Here is a 14131-nt window from a genome sequence, read left to right as displayed (position 1 = left end):
GGGCTGTGTCCAGACACAAACCAAGCCTCCTGCTCGCTTTGGGACTTCTCTGCGTCTTGGAGGAAGTGGCTGTGAATCTGAATCCAAAGCTCTGGAGCTTTGGCTGCAACGTGAGGCTCAATTCTGCAACAAGCTGGAAATTCAGCAGTAGTTTCAAGCACATCTGGAAGGTGACGAGGCTCTTGTTGCCAAAAACAACTGATGTGGTCAGCACGGTATTGCTGTGGCATCTGTCTGGTGGTGGCTTGGTGCATCTCGGGGATCCTCCTGTGTGCAGGACATGATCCAGGTGAACGCTGTGACAGTTGCATCGGGGCTCGGGGCCTTTTGTGAAGGGTTTGGGTGTCTTTCCTCTCCTTTTGGAGTAGAAAGGCGCCTTGAACTCGTGCTGATCCTGCTGCTGTCGGATGGAGGTAGTAGTTGGGACATTCCCCAGCTCCAGGGATCGGCAGTGGCATATTTAACTATTCGTTTCAGTTTCTCATTCTAGCTCAAACCTTCCTAATTTAGTCTTGCGCTACCTGTGGGTCCGGGAAGGCAGAGCTGTGCCAGTTTGGATTTGGAAAGCTTTTTCTCACCCCAGTGAGCCTTTTCTCCTCCCTGCAGGTCTACAACGTTTACATGGCGGGCCGCCAGCTCTGCTCAAAGCGGTACCGGGAGTTTGCCATCCTGCACCAGAACCTGAAACGGGAATTTGCCAACTTCACTTTTCCACGTCTCCCAGGGAAGTGGCCGTTCTCTTTGTCGGAGCAGCAGCTGGACGCCCGGCGGCGAGGGCTGGAGGAGTACCTGGAGAAAGGTACTGAGCTGGGAGCTGTACGCCGCCTTCCTCGCAAGCGGGGAAACAAATCCTCAGGGTACATCCTTCCACGGGTGGTCCAGAACTTCCCGGGTATTTGTTTACCTGTGAGGGAAAGAAGCTTGTTTGTAGCTGGATTGGATTTCATGGCTGAAGTGATGAGAGGGAGCTCAGACTTGCCACGGCTTAATGATGCGTGTGTTACCGGCTTGCATGCACTTCCAACAACAAAATGTATAATCAGTTTTTTAACGCACAGTGAGCTTTTATTTATAGTGTCATATTGCTCACCAGTAATCTTGGAGATGCGGGAGCATGGGGAGGAGGAAGAGGAGGGAAGCCGTGGAGCAGGGAGAAAGTTGTGTTCGAGGCCTTTCTGGTCGGGGGGTGGGGGGCTCAGCTCAACCAGTAGTGATCTGAGCTTGCTCACAGCTGAACGCTCTGATCCTTTTTAATCAGAATTGTAACGCCTGCAGCAGGAGTTTCCTTTAGGTTGAGTTTGGATGATGGAAAAGTGGATGCAAAACCTTGTCTCTGTATCAGGGTGCCTGGCTAGGAGATCTGACCCCGCATTTTTCAGTGGAGGGGCTATAGATGGGATTCGGGGAGCAATGACCCCTCGTCCTGTGATGCTGTGTTATTTTCTTAGTTGCCTGGAAGCAGCTCAATTGATTTGTGTGAGTTAACAGCCTCTTCCCTTACACAGCCCCTGGGGGTGAAGCCCCCTGTTCCCGTAAGATGGTTGTGGGTCAGGTCTTCCCCACCCTGCCGATACCTCAGCCCTGCCTTGCCCAGCTCGTTCGTCTCTGTCCTTCGTTACCAGCTGGCTGGAGGAAGGGGCAGGCTGATTGCATCTTAGAGGCAATATGATACAGTTCGGGTCCAAAGTGTTTGCTGAACTTGGCCTGAATTCCCAAATAGCTTCAGTCCCTCTGGAATAACTGTTTTTTAGAGGCAAAAGTACTATTTATGAAATTCTTGGCCACTTTTAAGTATAGTCTAAACCTCCTGTTGGCTGTGTGCCTGGGGCCTGTGTTTCACCCACGGGGAGTATCTCAGTGAGTTACTCAACACCGCTGTTCGCTTGCTATTGTAGCGGATTCAGGCTGGATCAGTCTTCGTGCCAGGACACCTGATAGCCTGGAAAGCACTTGCTTTGAGAAGGTTTTTCCAGACTGGAGATACCACCCTTGTTTCACACCACCCGCAGAACAGACAGTTGTTATTTCTACGTCACTTCTGGGCCGGTCCCGGTAGGGGAGGGCTCCCCCTTCCCCTGGGCACCCCACTAACCTCTGCTCTCTGTCCTGCAGTATGTTCGATACGTGTCATTGGGGAGAGCGACATCATGCAGGAGTTCCTGTCAGAGTCGGACGAGGTAGGCACGTAGGCGATGGCGCTGAAGCTCTGCCGTGACCTTCCCTGTTACAGAGGCCATAAATGCTTGGTAAAACTGGATCAGAGAGCAAAGATGTTCCCTGCCAAAGCCTCGGTTGGTTGAATAGAAAACCATGGCAAAAAATCAAGACTGCAGTTCGCTGTCTGTTATTGCGCATAGGAAACCTTTTCTCCATAGCAGTAGGTAAGAGCAGCTTTGCTCCTGCTCTGGGAGGTGTGCGCAGAGCAGAACCAGCCGCGAGGTCTCACTGCGTACCCTGGCTCTCTGCCAAGGGGGGGCCCAGCAAAAAAACCCACCCCATTCACTGACTTTCCTGGTGGTTTCTGTGCCGGTGGCAGCCCAGGTAGCTTTGCATTTGTGAGCTGTTTGTATTCGTCAGCCTTTGGCCAGAAAGGCAGCAGGCACTCTGAATACCAGTCTGTCTGACTTGCTTCTCCCAAGATTTGAGTTGCAGGCGGCAGCCGTGAGTTGCTATTTGCCCTTCAACTGTTGTTCTGTTTCCAACCTTTCCGCCGTGCATTAAGTTGCCGTGTCCCAGAGCTTTCTCTTGCTCTTCACTGGCAAACCCGTGAATGGAAAATCCTACCCCGTCGTGGTCTGAAGCGGTTTGCTCAACTTCCTGTCTCAGAACAGAGCTCACATCTTCCTTCTTTCAGAATTTCTCTGGTGCAGACTGGAATTGGATTCTTGAGGCTTGCAGAGCAGCTGGTCGTTAGAAGTGACCGTTTTAATTAGCTAGCACAAGGCAATAAATAGTCCATAGGGCTCAGGGCTCAGTTCGTGTGACGCTAATTTCTGTCCTCTCTTCTTCCCCCCCTTCAGAATTACAACGGCGTCTCGGACGTGGAGCTCCGAGTAGCATTACCGGATATAACAACAGTGACAGTCAGAGTCAAAAAGAACAGCACTACAGACCAGGTGTACCAGGTGAGCTACTTCTTTTTTTACCCTGACTGGAAGATTAACATGATTTGGACGTTAACCAAGACCCCGTGGGTGCCCACTTGCTTCTCTCTGTTCCTCTCAAGTGCAGGTGGGCATCAGTGCCGCTGCTTTGCTGTAGCAGAGAGGACAGGGATGCTAGAAAACTCTAACCTTACGCCGTGCTGAAGCAGTGTTTTCACTGGCAGGCTTGGCTGCAAGGACAGAGTCATCGCTGAATTAATTTTCACTGATAATATCCTAAAGCTGGCGGATGGCTCTAAGCACTAGACAGATTGTGTGTTATGGCTTGCAGTGGCTGTGGTGGAGGGGTTGGATCCAAGAGCTGCCAGCAGCCAACACACGAGTCTCTCTGTGGCTGTGTGGCAGGACAGCAGGTCGGCTATTAAGGGTAGCGACCCTTTTGGGGAGTCCTCTGGCCAGGTTACAGGTTTGCGAGCGGCCGGAGGCCCAGTGCTTTAAGTGGAAAACTAAGGAGAACTGACTTCAGCCAGCACCACAGGAGGAAAAGTGGAAGCTGTCAATGGATTAGGGGGAATAAGATGATGCAGGGGAGACCCTTTTTCAAAGGGGAACTAAAAATGTTGCTGCAAGCAAGGGAGCCAGAGGGTTGCGAAAGAGCAGGCTCTCGGGAGCTCCAGATCTGCACGGCTGAGTCCTGCAGATCGGATTTGGGGTATGTTCATGTGTTTTGGGGCGCAGCCTATTGAATTCCGCATCGCCTCCGCCGAGGTCTGTAGGTTTTGGCTGTGGTACTAGCGTGCAGACCTGAAGCGTCGTTGGAGAAAACTCCTAGGAGGTGTGCATGCGTCTTCTGTTAGGAACTGAAGCTGGAGGCATCAGAAGAAAAGATGACCTAATTATCAGCCATGGTGACACTTAAAATCTAGAGCAGTTTACAGGAAGGTGAAAGCAGGAGAGTCTAAGCCCTTGCTTAAGAAAACATCTGGTTTTACTGGAAGAGTAAAATTCAGGTTTTCCGTGGTGACTAACACCTCGGGTTAGGGAGTACGTGGGAATAACCTGAATGAAGCCAGCCTTGCCCCGGAGGGGGACGGACAGCTCCTGGCTCGCGTTTTTCTCACCCCGTTTTCCCGTTTGGTTGCTCCTTAGGCTGTGGCTGCGAAAGTTGGAATGGACAGTATTACCGCAAACTACTTCGCCTTGTTTGAAGTGATCAATCACTCCTTTGGTAAGTCTTTTAATCCCCTCGGTGCTGACGAGCAACCGAGGAGAAAGCTCTGCAGCTCTAGCAGAGCCCGGTGGCACTCTCATTTAGGTCTTATCTCTACTCACAAAATCAGGAGCCCCCGAGAGGAATCGGGCAGGCACAGTAGGCTCTGATAATGAGGAGGCCTCAAAGTTTGATGGCTTTTTTCGCTGCCGCTTGACTTTCCCTTCTTAAGCAGCTCAAGGAGATGGGCTTTTTGTTAAACTGAGAGATGCATTTTACTTTAGTTCAAAGGGTCCAGCGAGCTCAGAAAAAGTGGGCAGCGTCACTGCAACGCAGCTGTCTCTGGAGAGGGGGGCTCTAGCAGTGGCTTGGGATGGGTTTTTTCCTTTTCTGGAAAGGAAAGCGGATCGAGGGCACGCTCGGTCTGTACAGACATAGGTGTGGGTCAATGTCCAGGACCTGGAGGGGGGATGTGCTGCAAGCTGCATCTTAGCTTCTCATCTCTCCTTCCATGATTAAATCCTGATGGTATTTGAGGCTTGACTGCGGGATTCTGGGCCATCATTTTGGCACTTAAGTAATTGCCATCCTTCCAGCTTAGCGTGTGCTGGGGTCTCCTGGCTGCTGTTCAGATGCCTGGCCGCAGCCGTCTCTGGTTTCGCCCAGCTTCACCTTGGGTTTGCTGAAGCTGTAGAGAGGCCAAAATGTCGCGGTCACACCACAAAATGGGTGTAGCGGTTGGTTTGTGTTTTATTTTTTCCCTGTGCTGGGTTTTAAGCCAAGTGTATTTCTCATTCCCAGCTGGGTACCTTAATTTCTGGGTTGTCATCTCTGTGCCTCAAACTCATCCTGTTGTTACAGTAGACCGTGCCTTGCAGGAAGAGATTTCTAGGGCTGTTCCTCGTGCTCTTAAGATTATGGCTGATGAGCAGGGGCAATTTTTAGCTGCTTAAAACCCTCCTAAAATGACTCATCTCACAAAACAGGCTGGGTTTGCATTCAGATGCTGACCCTGGGGCAGCCGAGATCACCAGTCTCCTGTAAAACTGTTGGCAACGCAGAACTGCCTCTGCCACTGGGTTTCTGGTCACTTTTTGAGGGTTACTGGGTGCTGGTGTGTCAGAGCAGGACGCAAACATAGTGAGGGAAGACCAGGGCTGGAGGGTTGGCTTGCTTTGAGATTGCTGAGGCCAGGCAGGGCTGTGCGGGGAGCCTCGAGTGGGAATACCTGCTCCTGGGAGATGGGACGCTGCAGCGCGCTGGCACAGGCTCATGCAGGAAGTTTTTACGGTGCCAGACTCTAACTGGACCTATTACATTAATTCCTCATTCCTGTGAGTGCTGCACTTCTCCAACTGCGCTGGAAAGTAAAAACTCCAGTTAACCTTTATGCCTTGTGCTTTCTGGACACTCGCTGTGAACATCCACATTTATTCCTATCTGGATACAGTCCGTTATTCCTATCTGGATACATGTCTCTGGAAACCATCAGCTCCATCTGCAGTAAGATAGTAACTGTATCCCTACCTGACGAAGGAGACGTACTGGCACTCACCTTTTTTCATCCATCGTAGCTGGGTAAAGCAGATTTGAACACAGGGGCTCGCTGGTGGCCCAGCTGCTCTAGCTTAGCTCAGCAATGCAGCAGGTTTTGTCCAGGCTCTGGTGGCAGCCTGTCGGGACGGGGGGGTCCTTCTCCAGTCCCCCCACACCGTGGGGACAGTGCATAGGTCCAGAACACTGTGATCCTAAGGCTTAGGCAGGGTGGACTTCCCTGTGCGTGGCAGGGGATGAAGTCAGGCTGTTGTGGTGATGCTTGAGAGCCATGCCGAGCTCTCCAGCGACTTAAGAGGAGTTCAGTCTTGTGCAAATTCCTGCGCTAGAGGCTATTGTGAGGGACCGGCATCGTCCAACACTGTGGAAGTAGGTATTGAAAAAAGCTGGATTCTGTCAGGGAGGATAAGAAAAGGCCTTGGAGCAGAGCTGGGGTCCTGATCCCGGCTGGCTCAGCTAAAGGGCTTTGCCGATGTTGACTTGTATGGCAGCCAGGCTCCAGTCACAGATGATGCTGATGATGCTGTGTGTGGCAGTGTGCTTACCTCCATGTCTGGTGCTTTTTCCAGTGCGCAAACTGGCGCCCAACGAATTCCCCCACAAACTCTACGTGCAGAACTACACCTCGGCAGTGCCGGGAACGTGCCTGACCATCCGGAAATGGCTCTTCACTACAGAGGAGGAGGTTCTTCTCAATGACAACGACCTGGCGGTCACCTACTTCTTCCATCAGGTAGGTGCCCAAGAGCTGTAATTTTTTTTTTTACTGGCATTAAGGCAACACAAGTGCCCGGCTCCCAGAACTGTTCCAAATACCGCTGTCCTTTGGTGTACTGGCAACAGAGTGTGAAATTGAGGGCCAGCCCTGCTTGGGTAACTTCAAGGAGTAGAAGTCCATGGTTGGGTGAATTGTCAGTGCTGTGGTGAACTTGTGGCCAAGTCACGATCGGACTGGGAGGCAGGACTTCTGCCACTCTCGTTGCAGGGAAGTTGCCTTCCCAGAGTGAGCTAAAAGGATCCTGGGAGGCTGCGCTCCTTGGGTCAATGTGTTTTCCTCAGTTCTGTGTTGTGTCAGCGAAGATGTCTGTGACCAGCTGGGGAACAGACTTCTCCCTGTTCACCCTAAGGAAAGGGGGAGTTTCTGCCTGTGATTTCACTTTATGCAGATTCTCTGGGATGAAGTGAGTCCGAGAAGAGCCATGTTCTTCCATTGCCTGTATAACGCCAGTCTAGGATGACCAGCTCAGAGGTAGATAACTGCAAAGTTCAGGAAGACGAATCCTGCGCAGTCTCAACCACCAAAAATGCTGTCCCAACGCTCTCTGAACTGGGCCTGTACCAGCCTCTGTTAGAAATTGAAATAAAAGTAGTAGTTGTCAAATTCTTTGATCTTCTAGACTGGCTCTTCACTGGCTGGCAGTTTTACAAGCCGCTCTGTGACAGGGACAGGAGTCCCTCCTGGAGCGCACAGCTGAGGAGCGAAAGGAAGGGGCCATGTACCTGCTTGGTCTTGAAGGAAAAATACAGTTTCATGCCAACACTCCAGCAGCAACAGTGGGTAAAAGCCAGCGCTGCTCTGCTGGAGATGGCTGTGTCTGGAGTGGAAGGGTTGTACCAGCCGGTCCTTGCCTGTGCCTGAAGGCAAAAGCAGGATTCCAGGTACCAGCATTTCCAGATCCATCCTCTTTTTGCCAGGGGACGTTCTTCCAAAGTCCTCCTGGACACCTAGGCGTCTGTACGCTGCCCAAGGCAGTCAGAGGCTCGTGGCAGGAGCCAGCAAGCGCGAAGAACCACCACTCTGAGCCTGGCCATCCTTCTGCCTCTCTGGGTACACTGGTCACCTTCTGGGGCTGTGATTTTGGGTGGCTGCCCAAAGCAGCCTTGGGGCCAGCCTGGGAAGGCAAAGTATTGTGACTCAGTGAAGAGATCCTCCAGTCTGACCTCCTGGGTTTCCTTTCCCTTTTTCTGTTTAGGCTGTTGATGATGTCAAGAAAGGCTACATCAAAGCAGAGGAGAAGTCCTACCAGTTACAGAAGCTGTGTGAGCAGAGAAAGATGGTCATGGTGAGTTATCCTGCCTGTCCTGTTTGCTTTCCTTCCTGTTTGCAATGCTGTCTCTGGAAAGGAGACACTGGAACGGGTTGCCCCAAGAAGTTGTGGATGCCCCAGCACTGGAAGTGTTCAAGGTCAGGTTGGAGGGGACTTTGAGCAACCTGATGTAGTGGAAGGTGTCCCTGCCCGTGCAGCAGGGTTGGACTAAGTGATCTTCAAAGGTCCCTTCCAACCCAAACCATTCTATGATTCTACGCGCTCAGCCTTGAAAAACACATCTTTCTTGGAAAGCAGCAACCATGGAGTGCTGTGGGGGTGTGGGCTTAGCGCAGGAGGGATTGGCAGGGCGTGCAGACACCCAGGAATGCCAGGCGCAGGGCTGGGCTGTGCCCGAGGGTCGGCCGCTGCATGAGCCAAAACCACCCCTCGTGCCTGGCGCATTTGAGCAGCGGCTTGTCCTTGGCAAGATCACCCTTTGACTCGGCTCCAAACAAGGCAGCGATAAAACCTTGTGGGTTATTGCCGGTGTTGAAAGGTGAGGTGCTTAACGTGTGGTGTAGCAATCCTTCACCTGCAGCCCTTTGGGCATGGCTGTTTCTTCCTAGTAATTGAGAGGCAAAGGTCTCTTTCTGCCTCAGACTGCCTCTGAGATGGTGGTGTTGGGCTAGCCAAGGGAGGGGAGAGTCCTGGCCCGCTCATAATGCGAGTTGCTGCCCCCTCTGTGCCTTAGTTTCTTTTTTTTGTCTGGCAGAAGTCTTCCTGGATTGCAAATCCTGTGTCAGAGCTCGCTGTCTGGTCAGGGATTTTCTGCCTCTTATCACTTTGCCCAGCAAATGCTTGGGGGCTCGGTATGACTCGATGAGCCTGCCTGGCTTGGACTGAGGGAGTGAAGGGGATGCCCTGAGCTCATCTGCCAGACTCAAGCTTGGCTTGAAGATCAAACAGTAGAAGAATCTGACTTGTAAATAACTTCCTGGGTTGCTTGGGGCTTCTGGTACCAGTGAACACGGCTGCCCTTTCCCTGGCTGCCCTTTCCCTGACTCGCTGCACCCCGCCTGCGTTCTCGACTCGCTGCACCCCGCCTGCGTTCTCGACTCGCTGCACCCCGCCTGCGTTCTCGACTCGCTGCACCCCGCCTGCGTTCTCGACTCGCTGCACCCCGCCTGCGTTCTCGACTCGCTGCACCCCGCCTGCGTTCTCGACTCGCTGCACCCCGCCTGCGTTCTCGACTCGCTGCACCCCGCCTGCGTTCTCGTGGCCAGCTTGGCTGCTCTCGAAGAGCAGTGGCCTTGGGATCCCCTTCTCCAGCTTGGCTGGTCTTGGTCGGGCCTCTCCTCAAAGCCCTTTGACTGCGGTACTTCTCAGGGGTCCCTGCTGGGGGACTGCCTTGGGGTGGACCCGGAAGGGTCACCTGAAATGCTAAGCCAGGAAGAAAGTGGTTAATTGTTAACTAATGATAAGGATCAGTAAATAGACGCTTCCTCCTGTGGGTTATCTCATGGCTTTTTTGTTTCTGCTCCTCTCGCTGGCTTTCTAATGACTAAAGAAAGATCTGAATCTTTGGAAAGGGTATATCCCAGCGTACATGTACGTATACACACACAGAGACATACACCAGGTGCAGTAGGGCCCTGGTCTAGCCGGAGGTCAAGAAGACGGCGTCTGTGTCCCAAAGAGCCTATGAAGTCAAAGCGCTTCATCCTCTACCTCCCCCCATGTTGTTATGGGTCCTGCCTGGAGCACAATGCTTGAGAATTTGGCCCCTTCCTCCCGTCTGGATGTGCCTTGTTCCTTGGTTAAAAAGTCACTTCAGACTTTGTTGTAGTTCTGCCCTGCGTAAACCTTTCTCCTGCAATGAGAGGTTGCAGGACTCTGGAGCACTGGCCCCTGGGGGAGCTCCTGGCTTCTCCCACGCCCTGAGCTGGGACTCTGAGCTCCCTGCGCTTCTCCGGTGTCCTCACAGCGCTGCTTTGTCCGGGTTACACTCAGGAACAAAGGAAGAGCCCAAATACCTCTTTGGACCTCTTCAAGAGTTGTAGCCTTTGCATCAACGGACTCTGAGAAACCTGGATTCCACATCTGCCTGACAACCTCTTTCTCTGGTCTCTCCTTCAGCCTGTAACGATCAGGAGGATGGCTCTAGTGAGAGCCGTGCTTTCAGTCCTGGGGCTGCTTTAGCTGTTTGCTCGGATCCCTACCCTTCCCGGGGGAGCACAGTTGTGCTGGTCGGCAGCTCTGGCTGCACCAGCTCTCCTGGAAAGGGCTTTTGGTGTTCGAGGCCACGAAGAGCTCTGTGCATGTCTGTACCTGGATGGATCCACGTTTTGGGGAGGGGAATCGAGCAGTTAGAGGGGTCTCCTTCCTTCCTCTAGCACAGCCCTGCTGCCTGTGGGTTTTCAGTTTCCTTTGGAGGGGATCTGGCCTCCCCAGGCTGGGGTGAAGCCAGGGATTTCCAAGGGGGTGATTAGCACTAGGTGAGAAGCAGGAGGGTGTAGGGGTCCCCTTCCCCTCGTCCCAGCAGGGTAACGCCTGTGGCTTTCTCTCCGCAGTATTTAAACATGTTACGGACGTGCGAGGGTTACAACGAGATCATCTTCCCCCATTGCTCCTGTGACTCTCGGCGGAAGGGACATGTGATCACAGCCATCAGCATTAAGCACTTTAAACTCCATGCCTGCACAGAGGAGGGCCAGCTGGAGGTAAGAGGGTTTCTGCCAAGACTCAGCCCCTGGCCTCCACCGGCACCGTGTCCCCAAAGCTCGGGGGTGCTGCTGAGGGATTTCGCAGTGGTTGGGAGCGCAGGGGTTTATCGGGATGCTCTGTGGGTGTTAGCATGTGTTTCCACTGCTGCTTCCTCAGCTCATACCCGTCTCTGCAGCAAGGCTGTCCGAGGCATCCTCGTTCCCCCTTCGAGTGGCTTCTCTTTTGCCACCTGATCTGCCTTAAACCTCCCTGTTCTGGGAGTCTGCTGGGCTCTGGACTCACCTGGGCTTCCTCTTCCTTCAGAACCAGGTAATAGCATTCGAATGGGATGAAATGCAGCGGTGGGACACGGACGAAGAGGGAATGGCATTTTGTTTTGAATACGCACGAGGAGAGAAGAAACCCCGATGGGTTAAAATCTTCACCCCCTATGTAAGTACCCCCTTTCTTTGCAGATTTGCTCAGGAAAAGCCCAAACCTGCTTGTTTTCCCCCTAGAAGCTGGAGGAACACGCTGTGCTCCAGCTTTTGGGGTGGATGGAGACGCAGGGGCCGTGGCCACCAGGAGGAGCCCGCAGCACGGGGAGCGCTGGGCGGGCAACCGCTGCCGGGCTCCCTCCGGCTGGAAGCCAGGGCGGCTGTCTGGGGCTGCTCTGAGAGATTCCTGCTTTCTCTTTGCAGTTCAACTACATGCACGAGTGCTTCGAACGGGTTTTCTGCGAGCTCAAGTGGAGGAAGGAGGTAAGAACCCATAACTGCAGGGAATCGGCTTCAGCTTTTACAGGAGGCTTTTAGTGGCGAGCGTTTCTGCCTGGTCCTCAACAGCAGCTTGTATGGGGAGTAATCAGACACTTAGAGCCGTGATACCGGGTCTCTAGGGAGCGCGGGGGTAGATTGATGGCCTTTCAAAGGTCTGGGCTCTGTAGGTGGAGGGTGCTTCATGCTGCAGCTGGAGCAAGGAACTCCCGATGCTGGGAAAGCCTCACGCAGGCATGACTGACCAGGATAACCAGTTCCCAGGCTGCGCGACTGCGGCCGGTCGCTCCCCAGCGTCTGCTGTCGAGTGCAGATGGCAAAACCTCCGTCCTCTGGAGAGATTATGCAGGTTGCTGAATTATTCAGAAAGGGTTGTGAGAACCTCTGGCAAAAAGCTGCTGAGAAGTACAGAGAGGTTTGGGGTTTTTTTTCTGAACCCAGCCTAAGGTGCCTCCTCAGCCTTCTCCTGTCAAAGCTGCGCTTAGACCTGGCTCTGAGCCCCGGGCGGGGAGATGTGCACGAGCCAGCCCCCCGCCTTCAACCCCGCTGCTGTGCTTCCCCTGTCCTCCCCTCCCACTTGAGGGAGACATTTTATCACCTTGCGTCTGTCTGATTGCTCCTCCGTGGGGTTGCCCCACATCTGTTGTTCCCCAGAGACTGCTCCCATCACCTTCGCTTGCGGGGAGGAGGCAGAGAGCAGCTAGAAAAGCCATGTGCAGTCAGCTTTCTCGGCCGGCCGTGGGGTCTCTGGCCCGGGTTCGCCCTGGGTGCGGCTACCAAATCACCATCCCGTGTCTCTGCTGTCCCGGAGATGTTGCTCTCCCTCGCGGGGTCAGAGATTAGCAACTGTTGGAGGTTGGATCCTCTCTTGTTGCCCTTGATCTGATCAGTGCTGTTGGCATCAGCCCTCCAGTTTCCGCTGATGGCTTGTTTCTGCCAGGTGATGGATTTGTGTACCTAAAATAGGGCTTAAGTGTGGCAAGTCTGAAATGGTGATCCAGGAAAATCTGCCCTGCAGCTGCCTGCTCCTAAATGGGAGAGATGCCTCCCTCTTTCCTCACCTGGAAGTTTCCTGCCTGCCCGCGGCAAGGGTGTTGGTGCTTATCCTCGGTGTGGCTGGGATCCAGGGTTGGCACCGCGCTGGGTGTGGGAGGCATGTTGGAGACGTGCAGAGAGCGCAGGGTCTGGACCACAGCAGCTGTGCTCACTGGAGGATGTAACAATGGGATGGAGGAGTATAAATCTGGAATTAGTTTTCCAGGAGATAAGAACATGGGATTCTTGGCTTGGTTTAGTTTGAGGGGTGGAAGCTGAACCTCCCGCGAGTGACCAGAGACTGGCAGGCAGGCAGGGGCAAGGAGACCTGTGCTCCAGAGTCCATGGAGTCCCAGATCAACCCGTTTATCCAGTGGATGATTCCAGGAACAGTGGTCAGCAGCCCCCCCGGAGCCCAGACCCACTTTGTCCCGGCCCTGAGCCTTGTAGGAGGGAGGCTGAGAGGCTCGATAGCGTGTGGTTACGCGGTTCGGCTTCGTAAAGCACCAAACGCTCCCCGTGCACCATGTGCAGAGCGAGGAACTCTGCTCTGGGGTTTGTGTCCCAGCTGGGGGTGACATATCTGTCCGTCATAGGAACAAATCTTTGTGGCTCTCATTTTGTTTCATCAAGTAGAAGCTGCCCGAGTGGGTTGCCTGGCTTATTCTCTGAATCCCAGCTCCTCCATAGCTCCCGATGTCCATGGAGCACCCCGGATCCTGTCCTGATGCTCTCCCATCTGCTTCAACACCAGCTGTTCAGTCTCCTCCTGTCCCCCCCGGCTCTGCTTTTTTATTTATACCCTTTTTATTTTTTTCCCTTGTAAAGGTGGAGGAGGAAGCAACAGACAAGGATAACAAGAACTGCAGTAAAGACAATATGTGCAGCAAGGTAATTGGGCTGAAAACAAACAGCATCTGTGCTCTCTGAGCCAGTCTGGCTGCTCTGCTGCGGATGTAGTGACTCTCCTGCTTCTCCGCTCCAGTTCCTGTTAGCGTAGGACAGTGTCCTTTCATAGTGGCTTCTCCTTGGAGGGAACCCGCAAAGTAAAACACCCCACTGCTGCTTTTCATGGGATAGAGATGGCTTTGCGCTTAAAGGCCTCTTCCCTGGCGGTAGAAACACGTGGTCCTGACTTGCCTGTCTCCTGGACTCTGCCAATCTGTGGATGACCCGGAATATGACGCTGCAGCTGATGGCTGAGATCTGAGCCACGGCCCCCTTCGCCTCCCCGGAGGAGAGGGAAAGGGCGCAGTTGTAGAGGAGACAAATGCTTTGGCTCTTCTCTTCTTTTAAAGGACCAAAGACTTGATCCTGCAAGCCGCAGGCTGGTGGCGTGTGGTTTTTCTCTTTTGTTGTTCTGCAGTGGTGGAGCAAAGACCTTTAGAGATTGACAAATGCCATTCGCAGTGCTGCTTTAATAGTGGGGAGCAAAACCACTTGTGTTGTAGCACCTTCTAGATGCATGCCTCTCCTCCTGCTGCTGCTCTCTGCCCGGCCGTTTTCGCATTCAGCCCAGACAGGATTTAAAGCTAAACACTTTAAATTGCTTCAGGATGTACCGGGAAGCATCCGTGGATGTTGCCTGCCTGTCTCTAAGATATCCCCTCGTAGGCTTTTATCCCAGCACCTTTGCTGTAGCGTAGGCACGGACAAGGCTTGCAGAGAGTCATCTAAGGCTGTCATGCCCAGGTGTGGTGGTGTGTGTCAGGAGCTGCA

At 53.3% G+C, this 14131-nt stretch overlaps 1 protein-coding gene across 2 annotated transcripts in view; it reads left to right on the top strand.

Annotated features, from left to right (window-relative positions):
* SNX27 (sorting nexin 27) overlaps positions 1-14131 on the top strand; it is a 33764-nt gene that overhangs the window by 15403 nt on the left and 4230 nt on the right. The window contains exons 3-12 of one of the 2 annotated variants that reach the window (XM_059832197.1): positions 607-799; positions 2113-2177; positions 3021-3125; positions 4254-4332; positions 6438-6601; positions 7842-7931; positions 10469-10618; positions 10926-11054; positions 11303-11362; positions 13241-13303. In XM_059832197.1, the coding sequence (XP_059688180.1) occupies positions 607-799; positions 2113-2177; positions 3021-3125; positions 4254-4332; positions 6438-6601; positions 7842-7931; positions 10469-10618; positions 10926-11054; positions 11303-11362; positions 13241-13303 (1098 nt within the window). The remainder of the gene's footprint in view (positions 1-606; positions 800-2112; positions 2178-3020; positions 3126-4253; positions 4333-6437; positions 6602-7841; positions 7932-10468; positions 10619-10925; positions 11055-11302; positions 11363-13240; positions 13304-14131) is intronic. The other variant, XM_059832199.1, reaches the window with a different exon arrangement.

The sequence above is a fragment of the Gavia stellata genome, chromosome 33 (genome assembly GCF_030936135.1).
Source record: "Gavia stellata isolate bGavSte3 chromosome 33, bGavSte3.hap2, whole genome shotgun sequence".
NCBI classification, from domain to species: Eukaryota; Metazoa; Chordata; class Aves; order Gaviiformes; family Gaviidae; genus Gavia; species Gavia stellata.
This window is presented reverse-complemented; position numbering and strand designations above follow the sequence as displayed.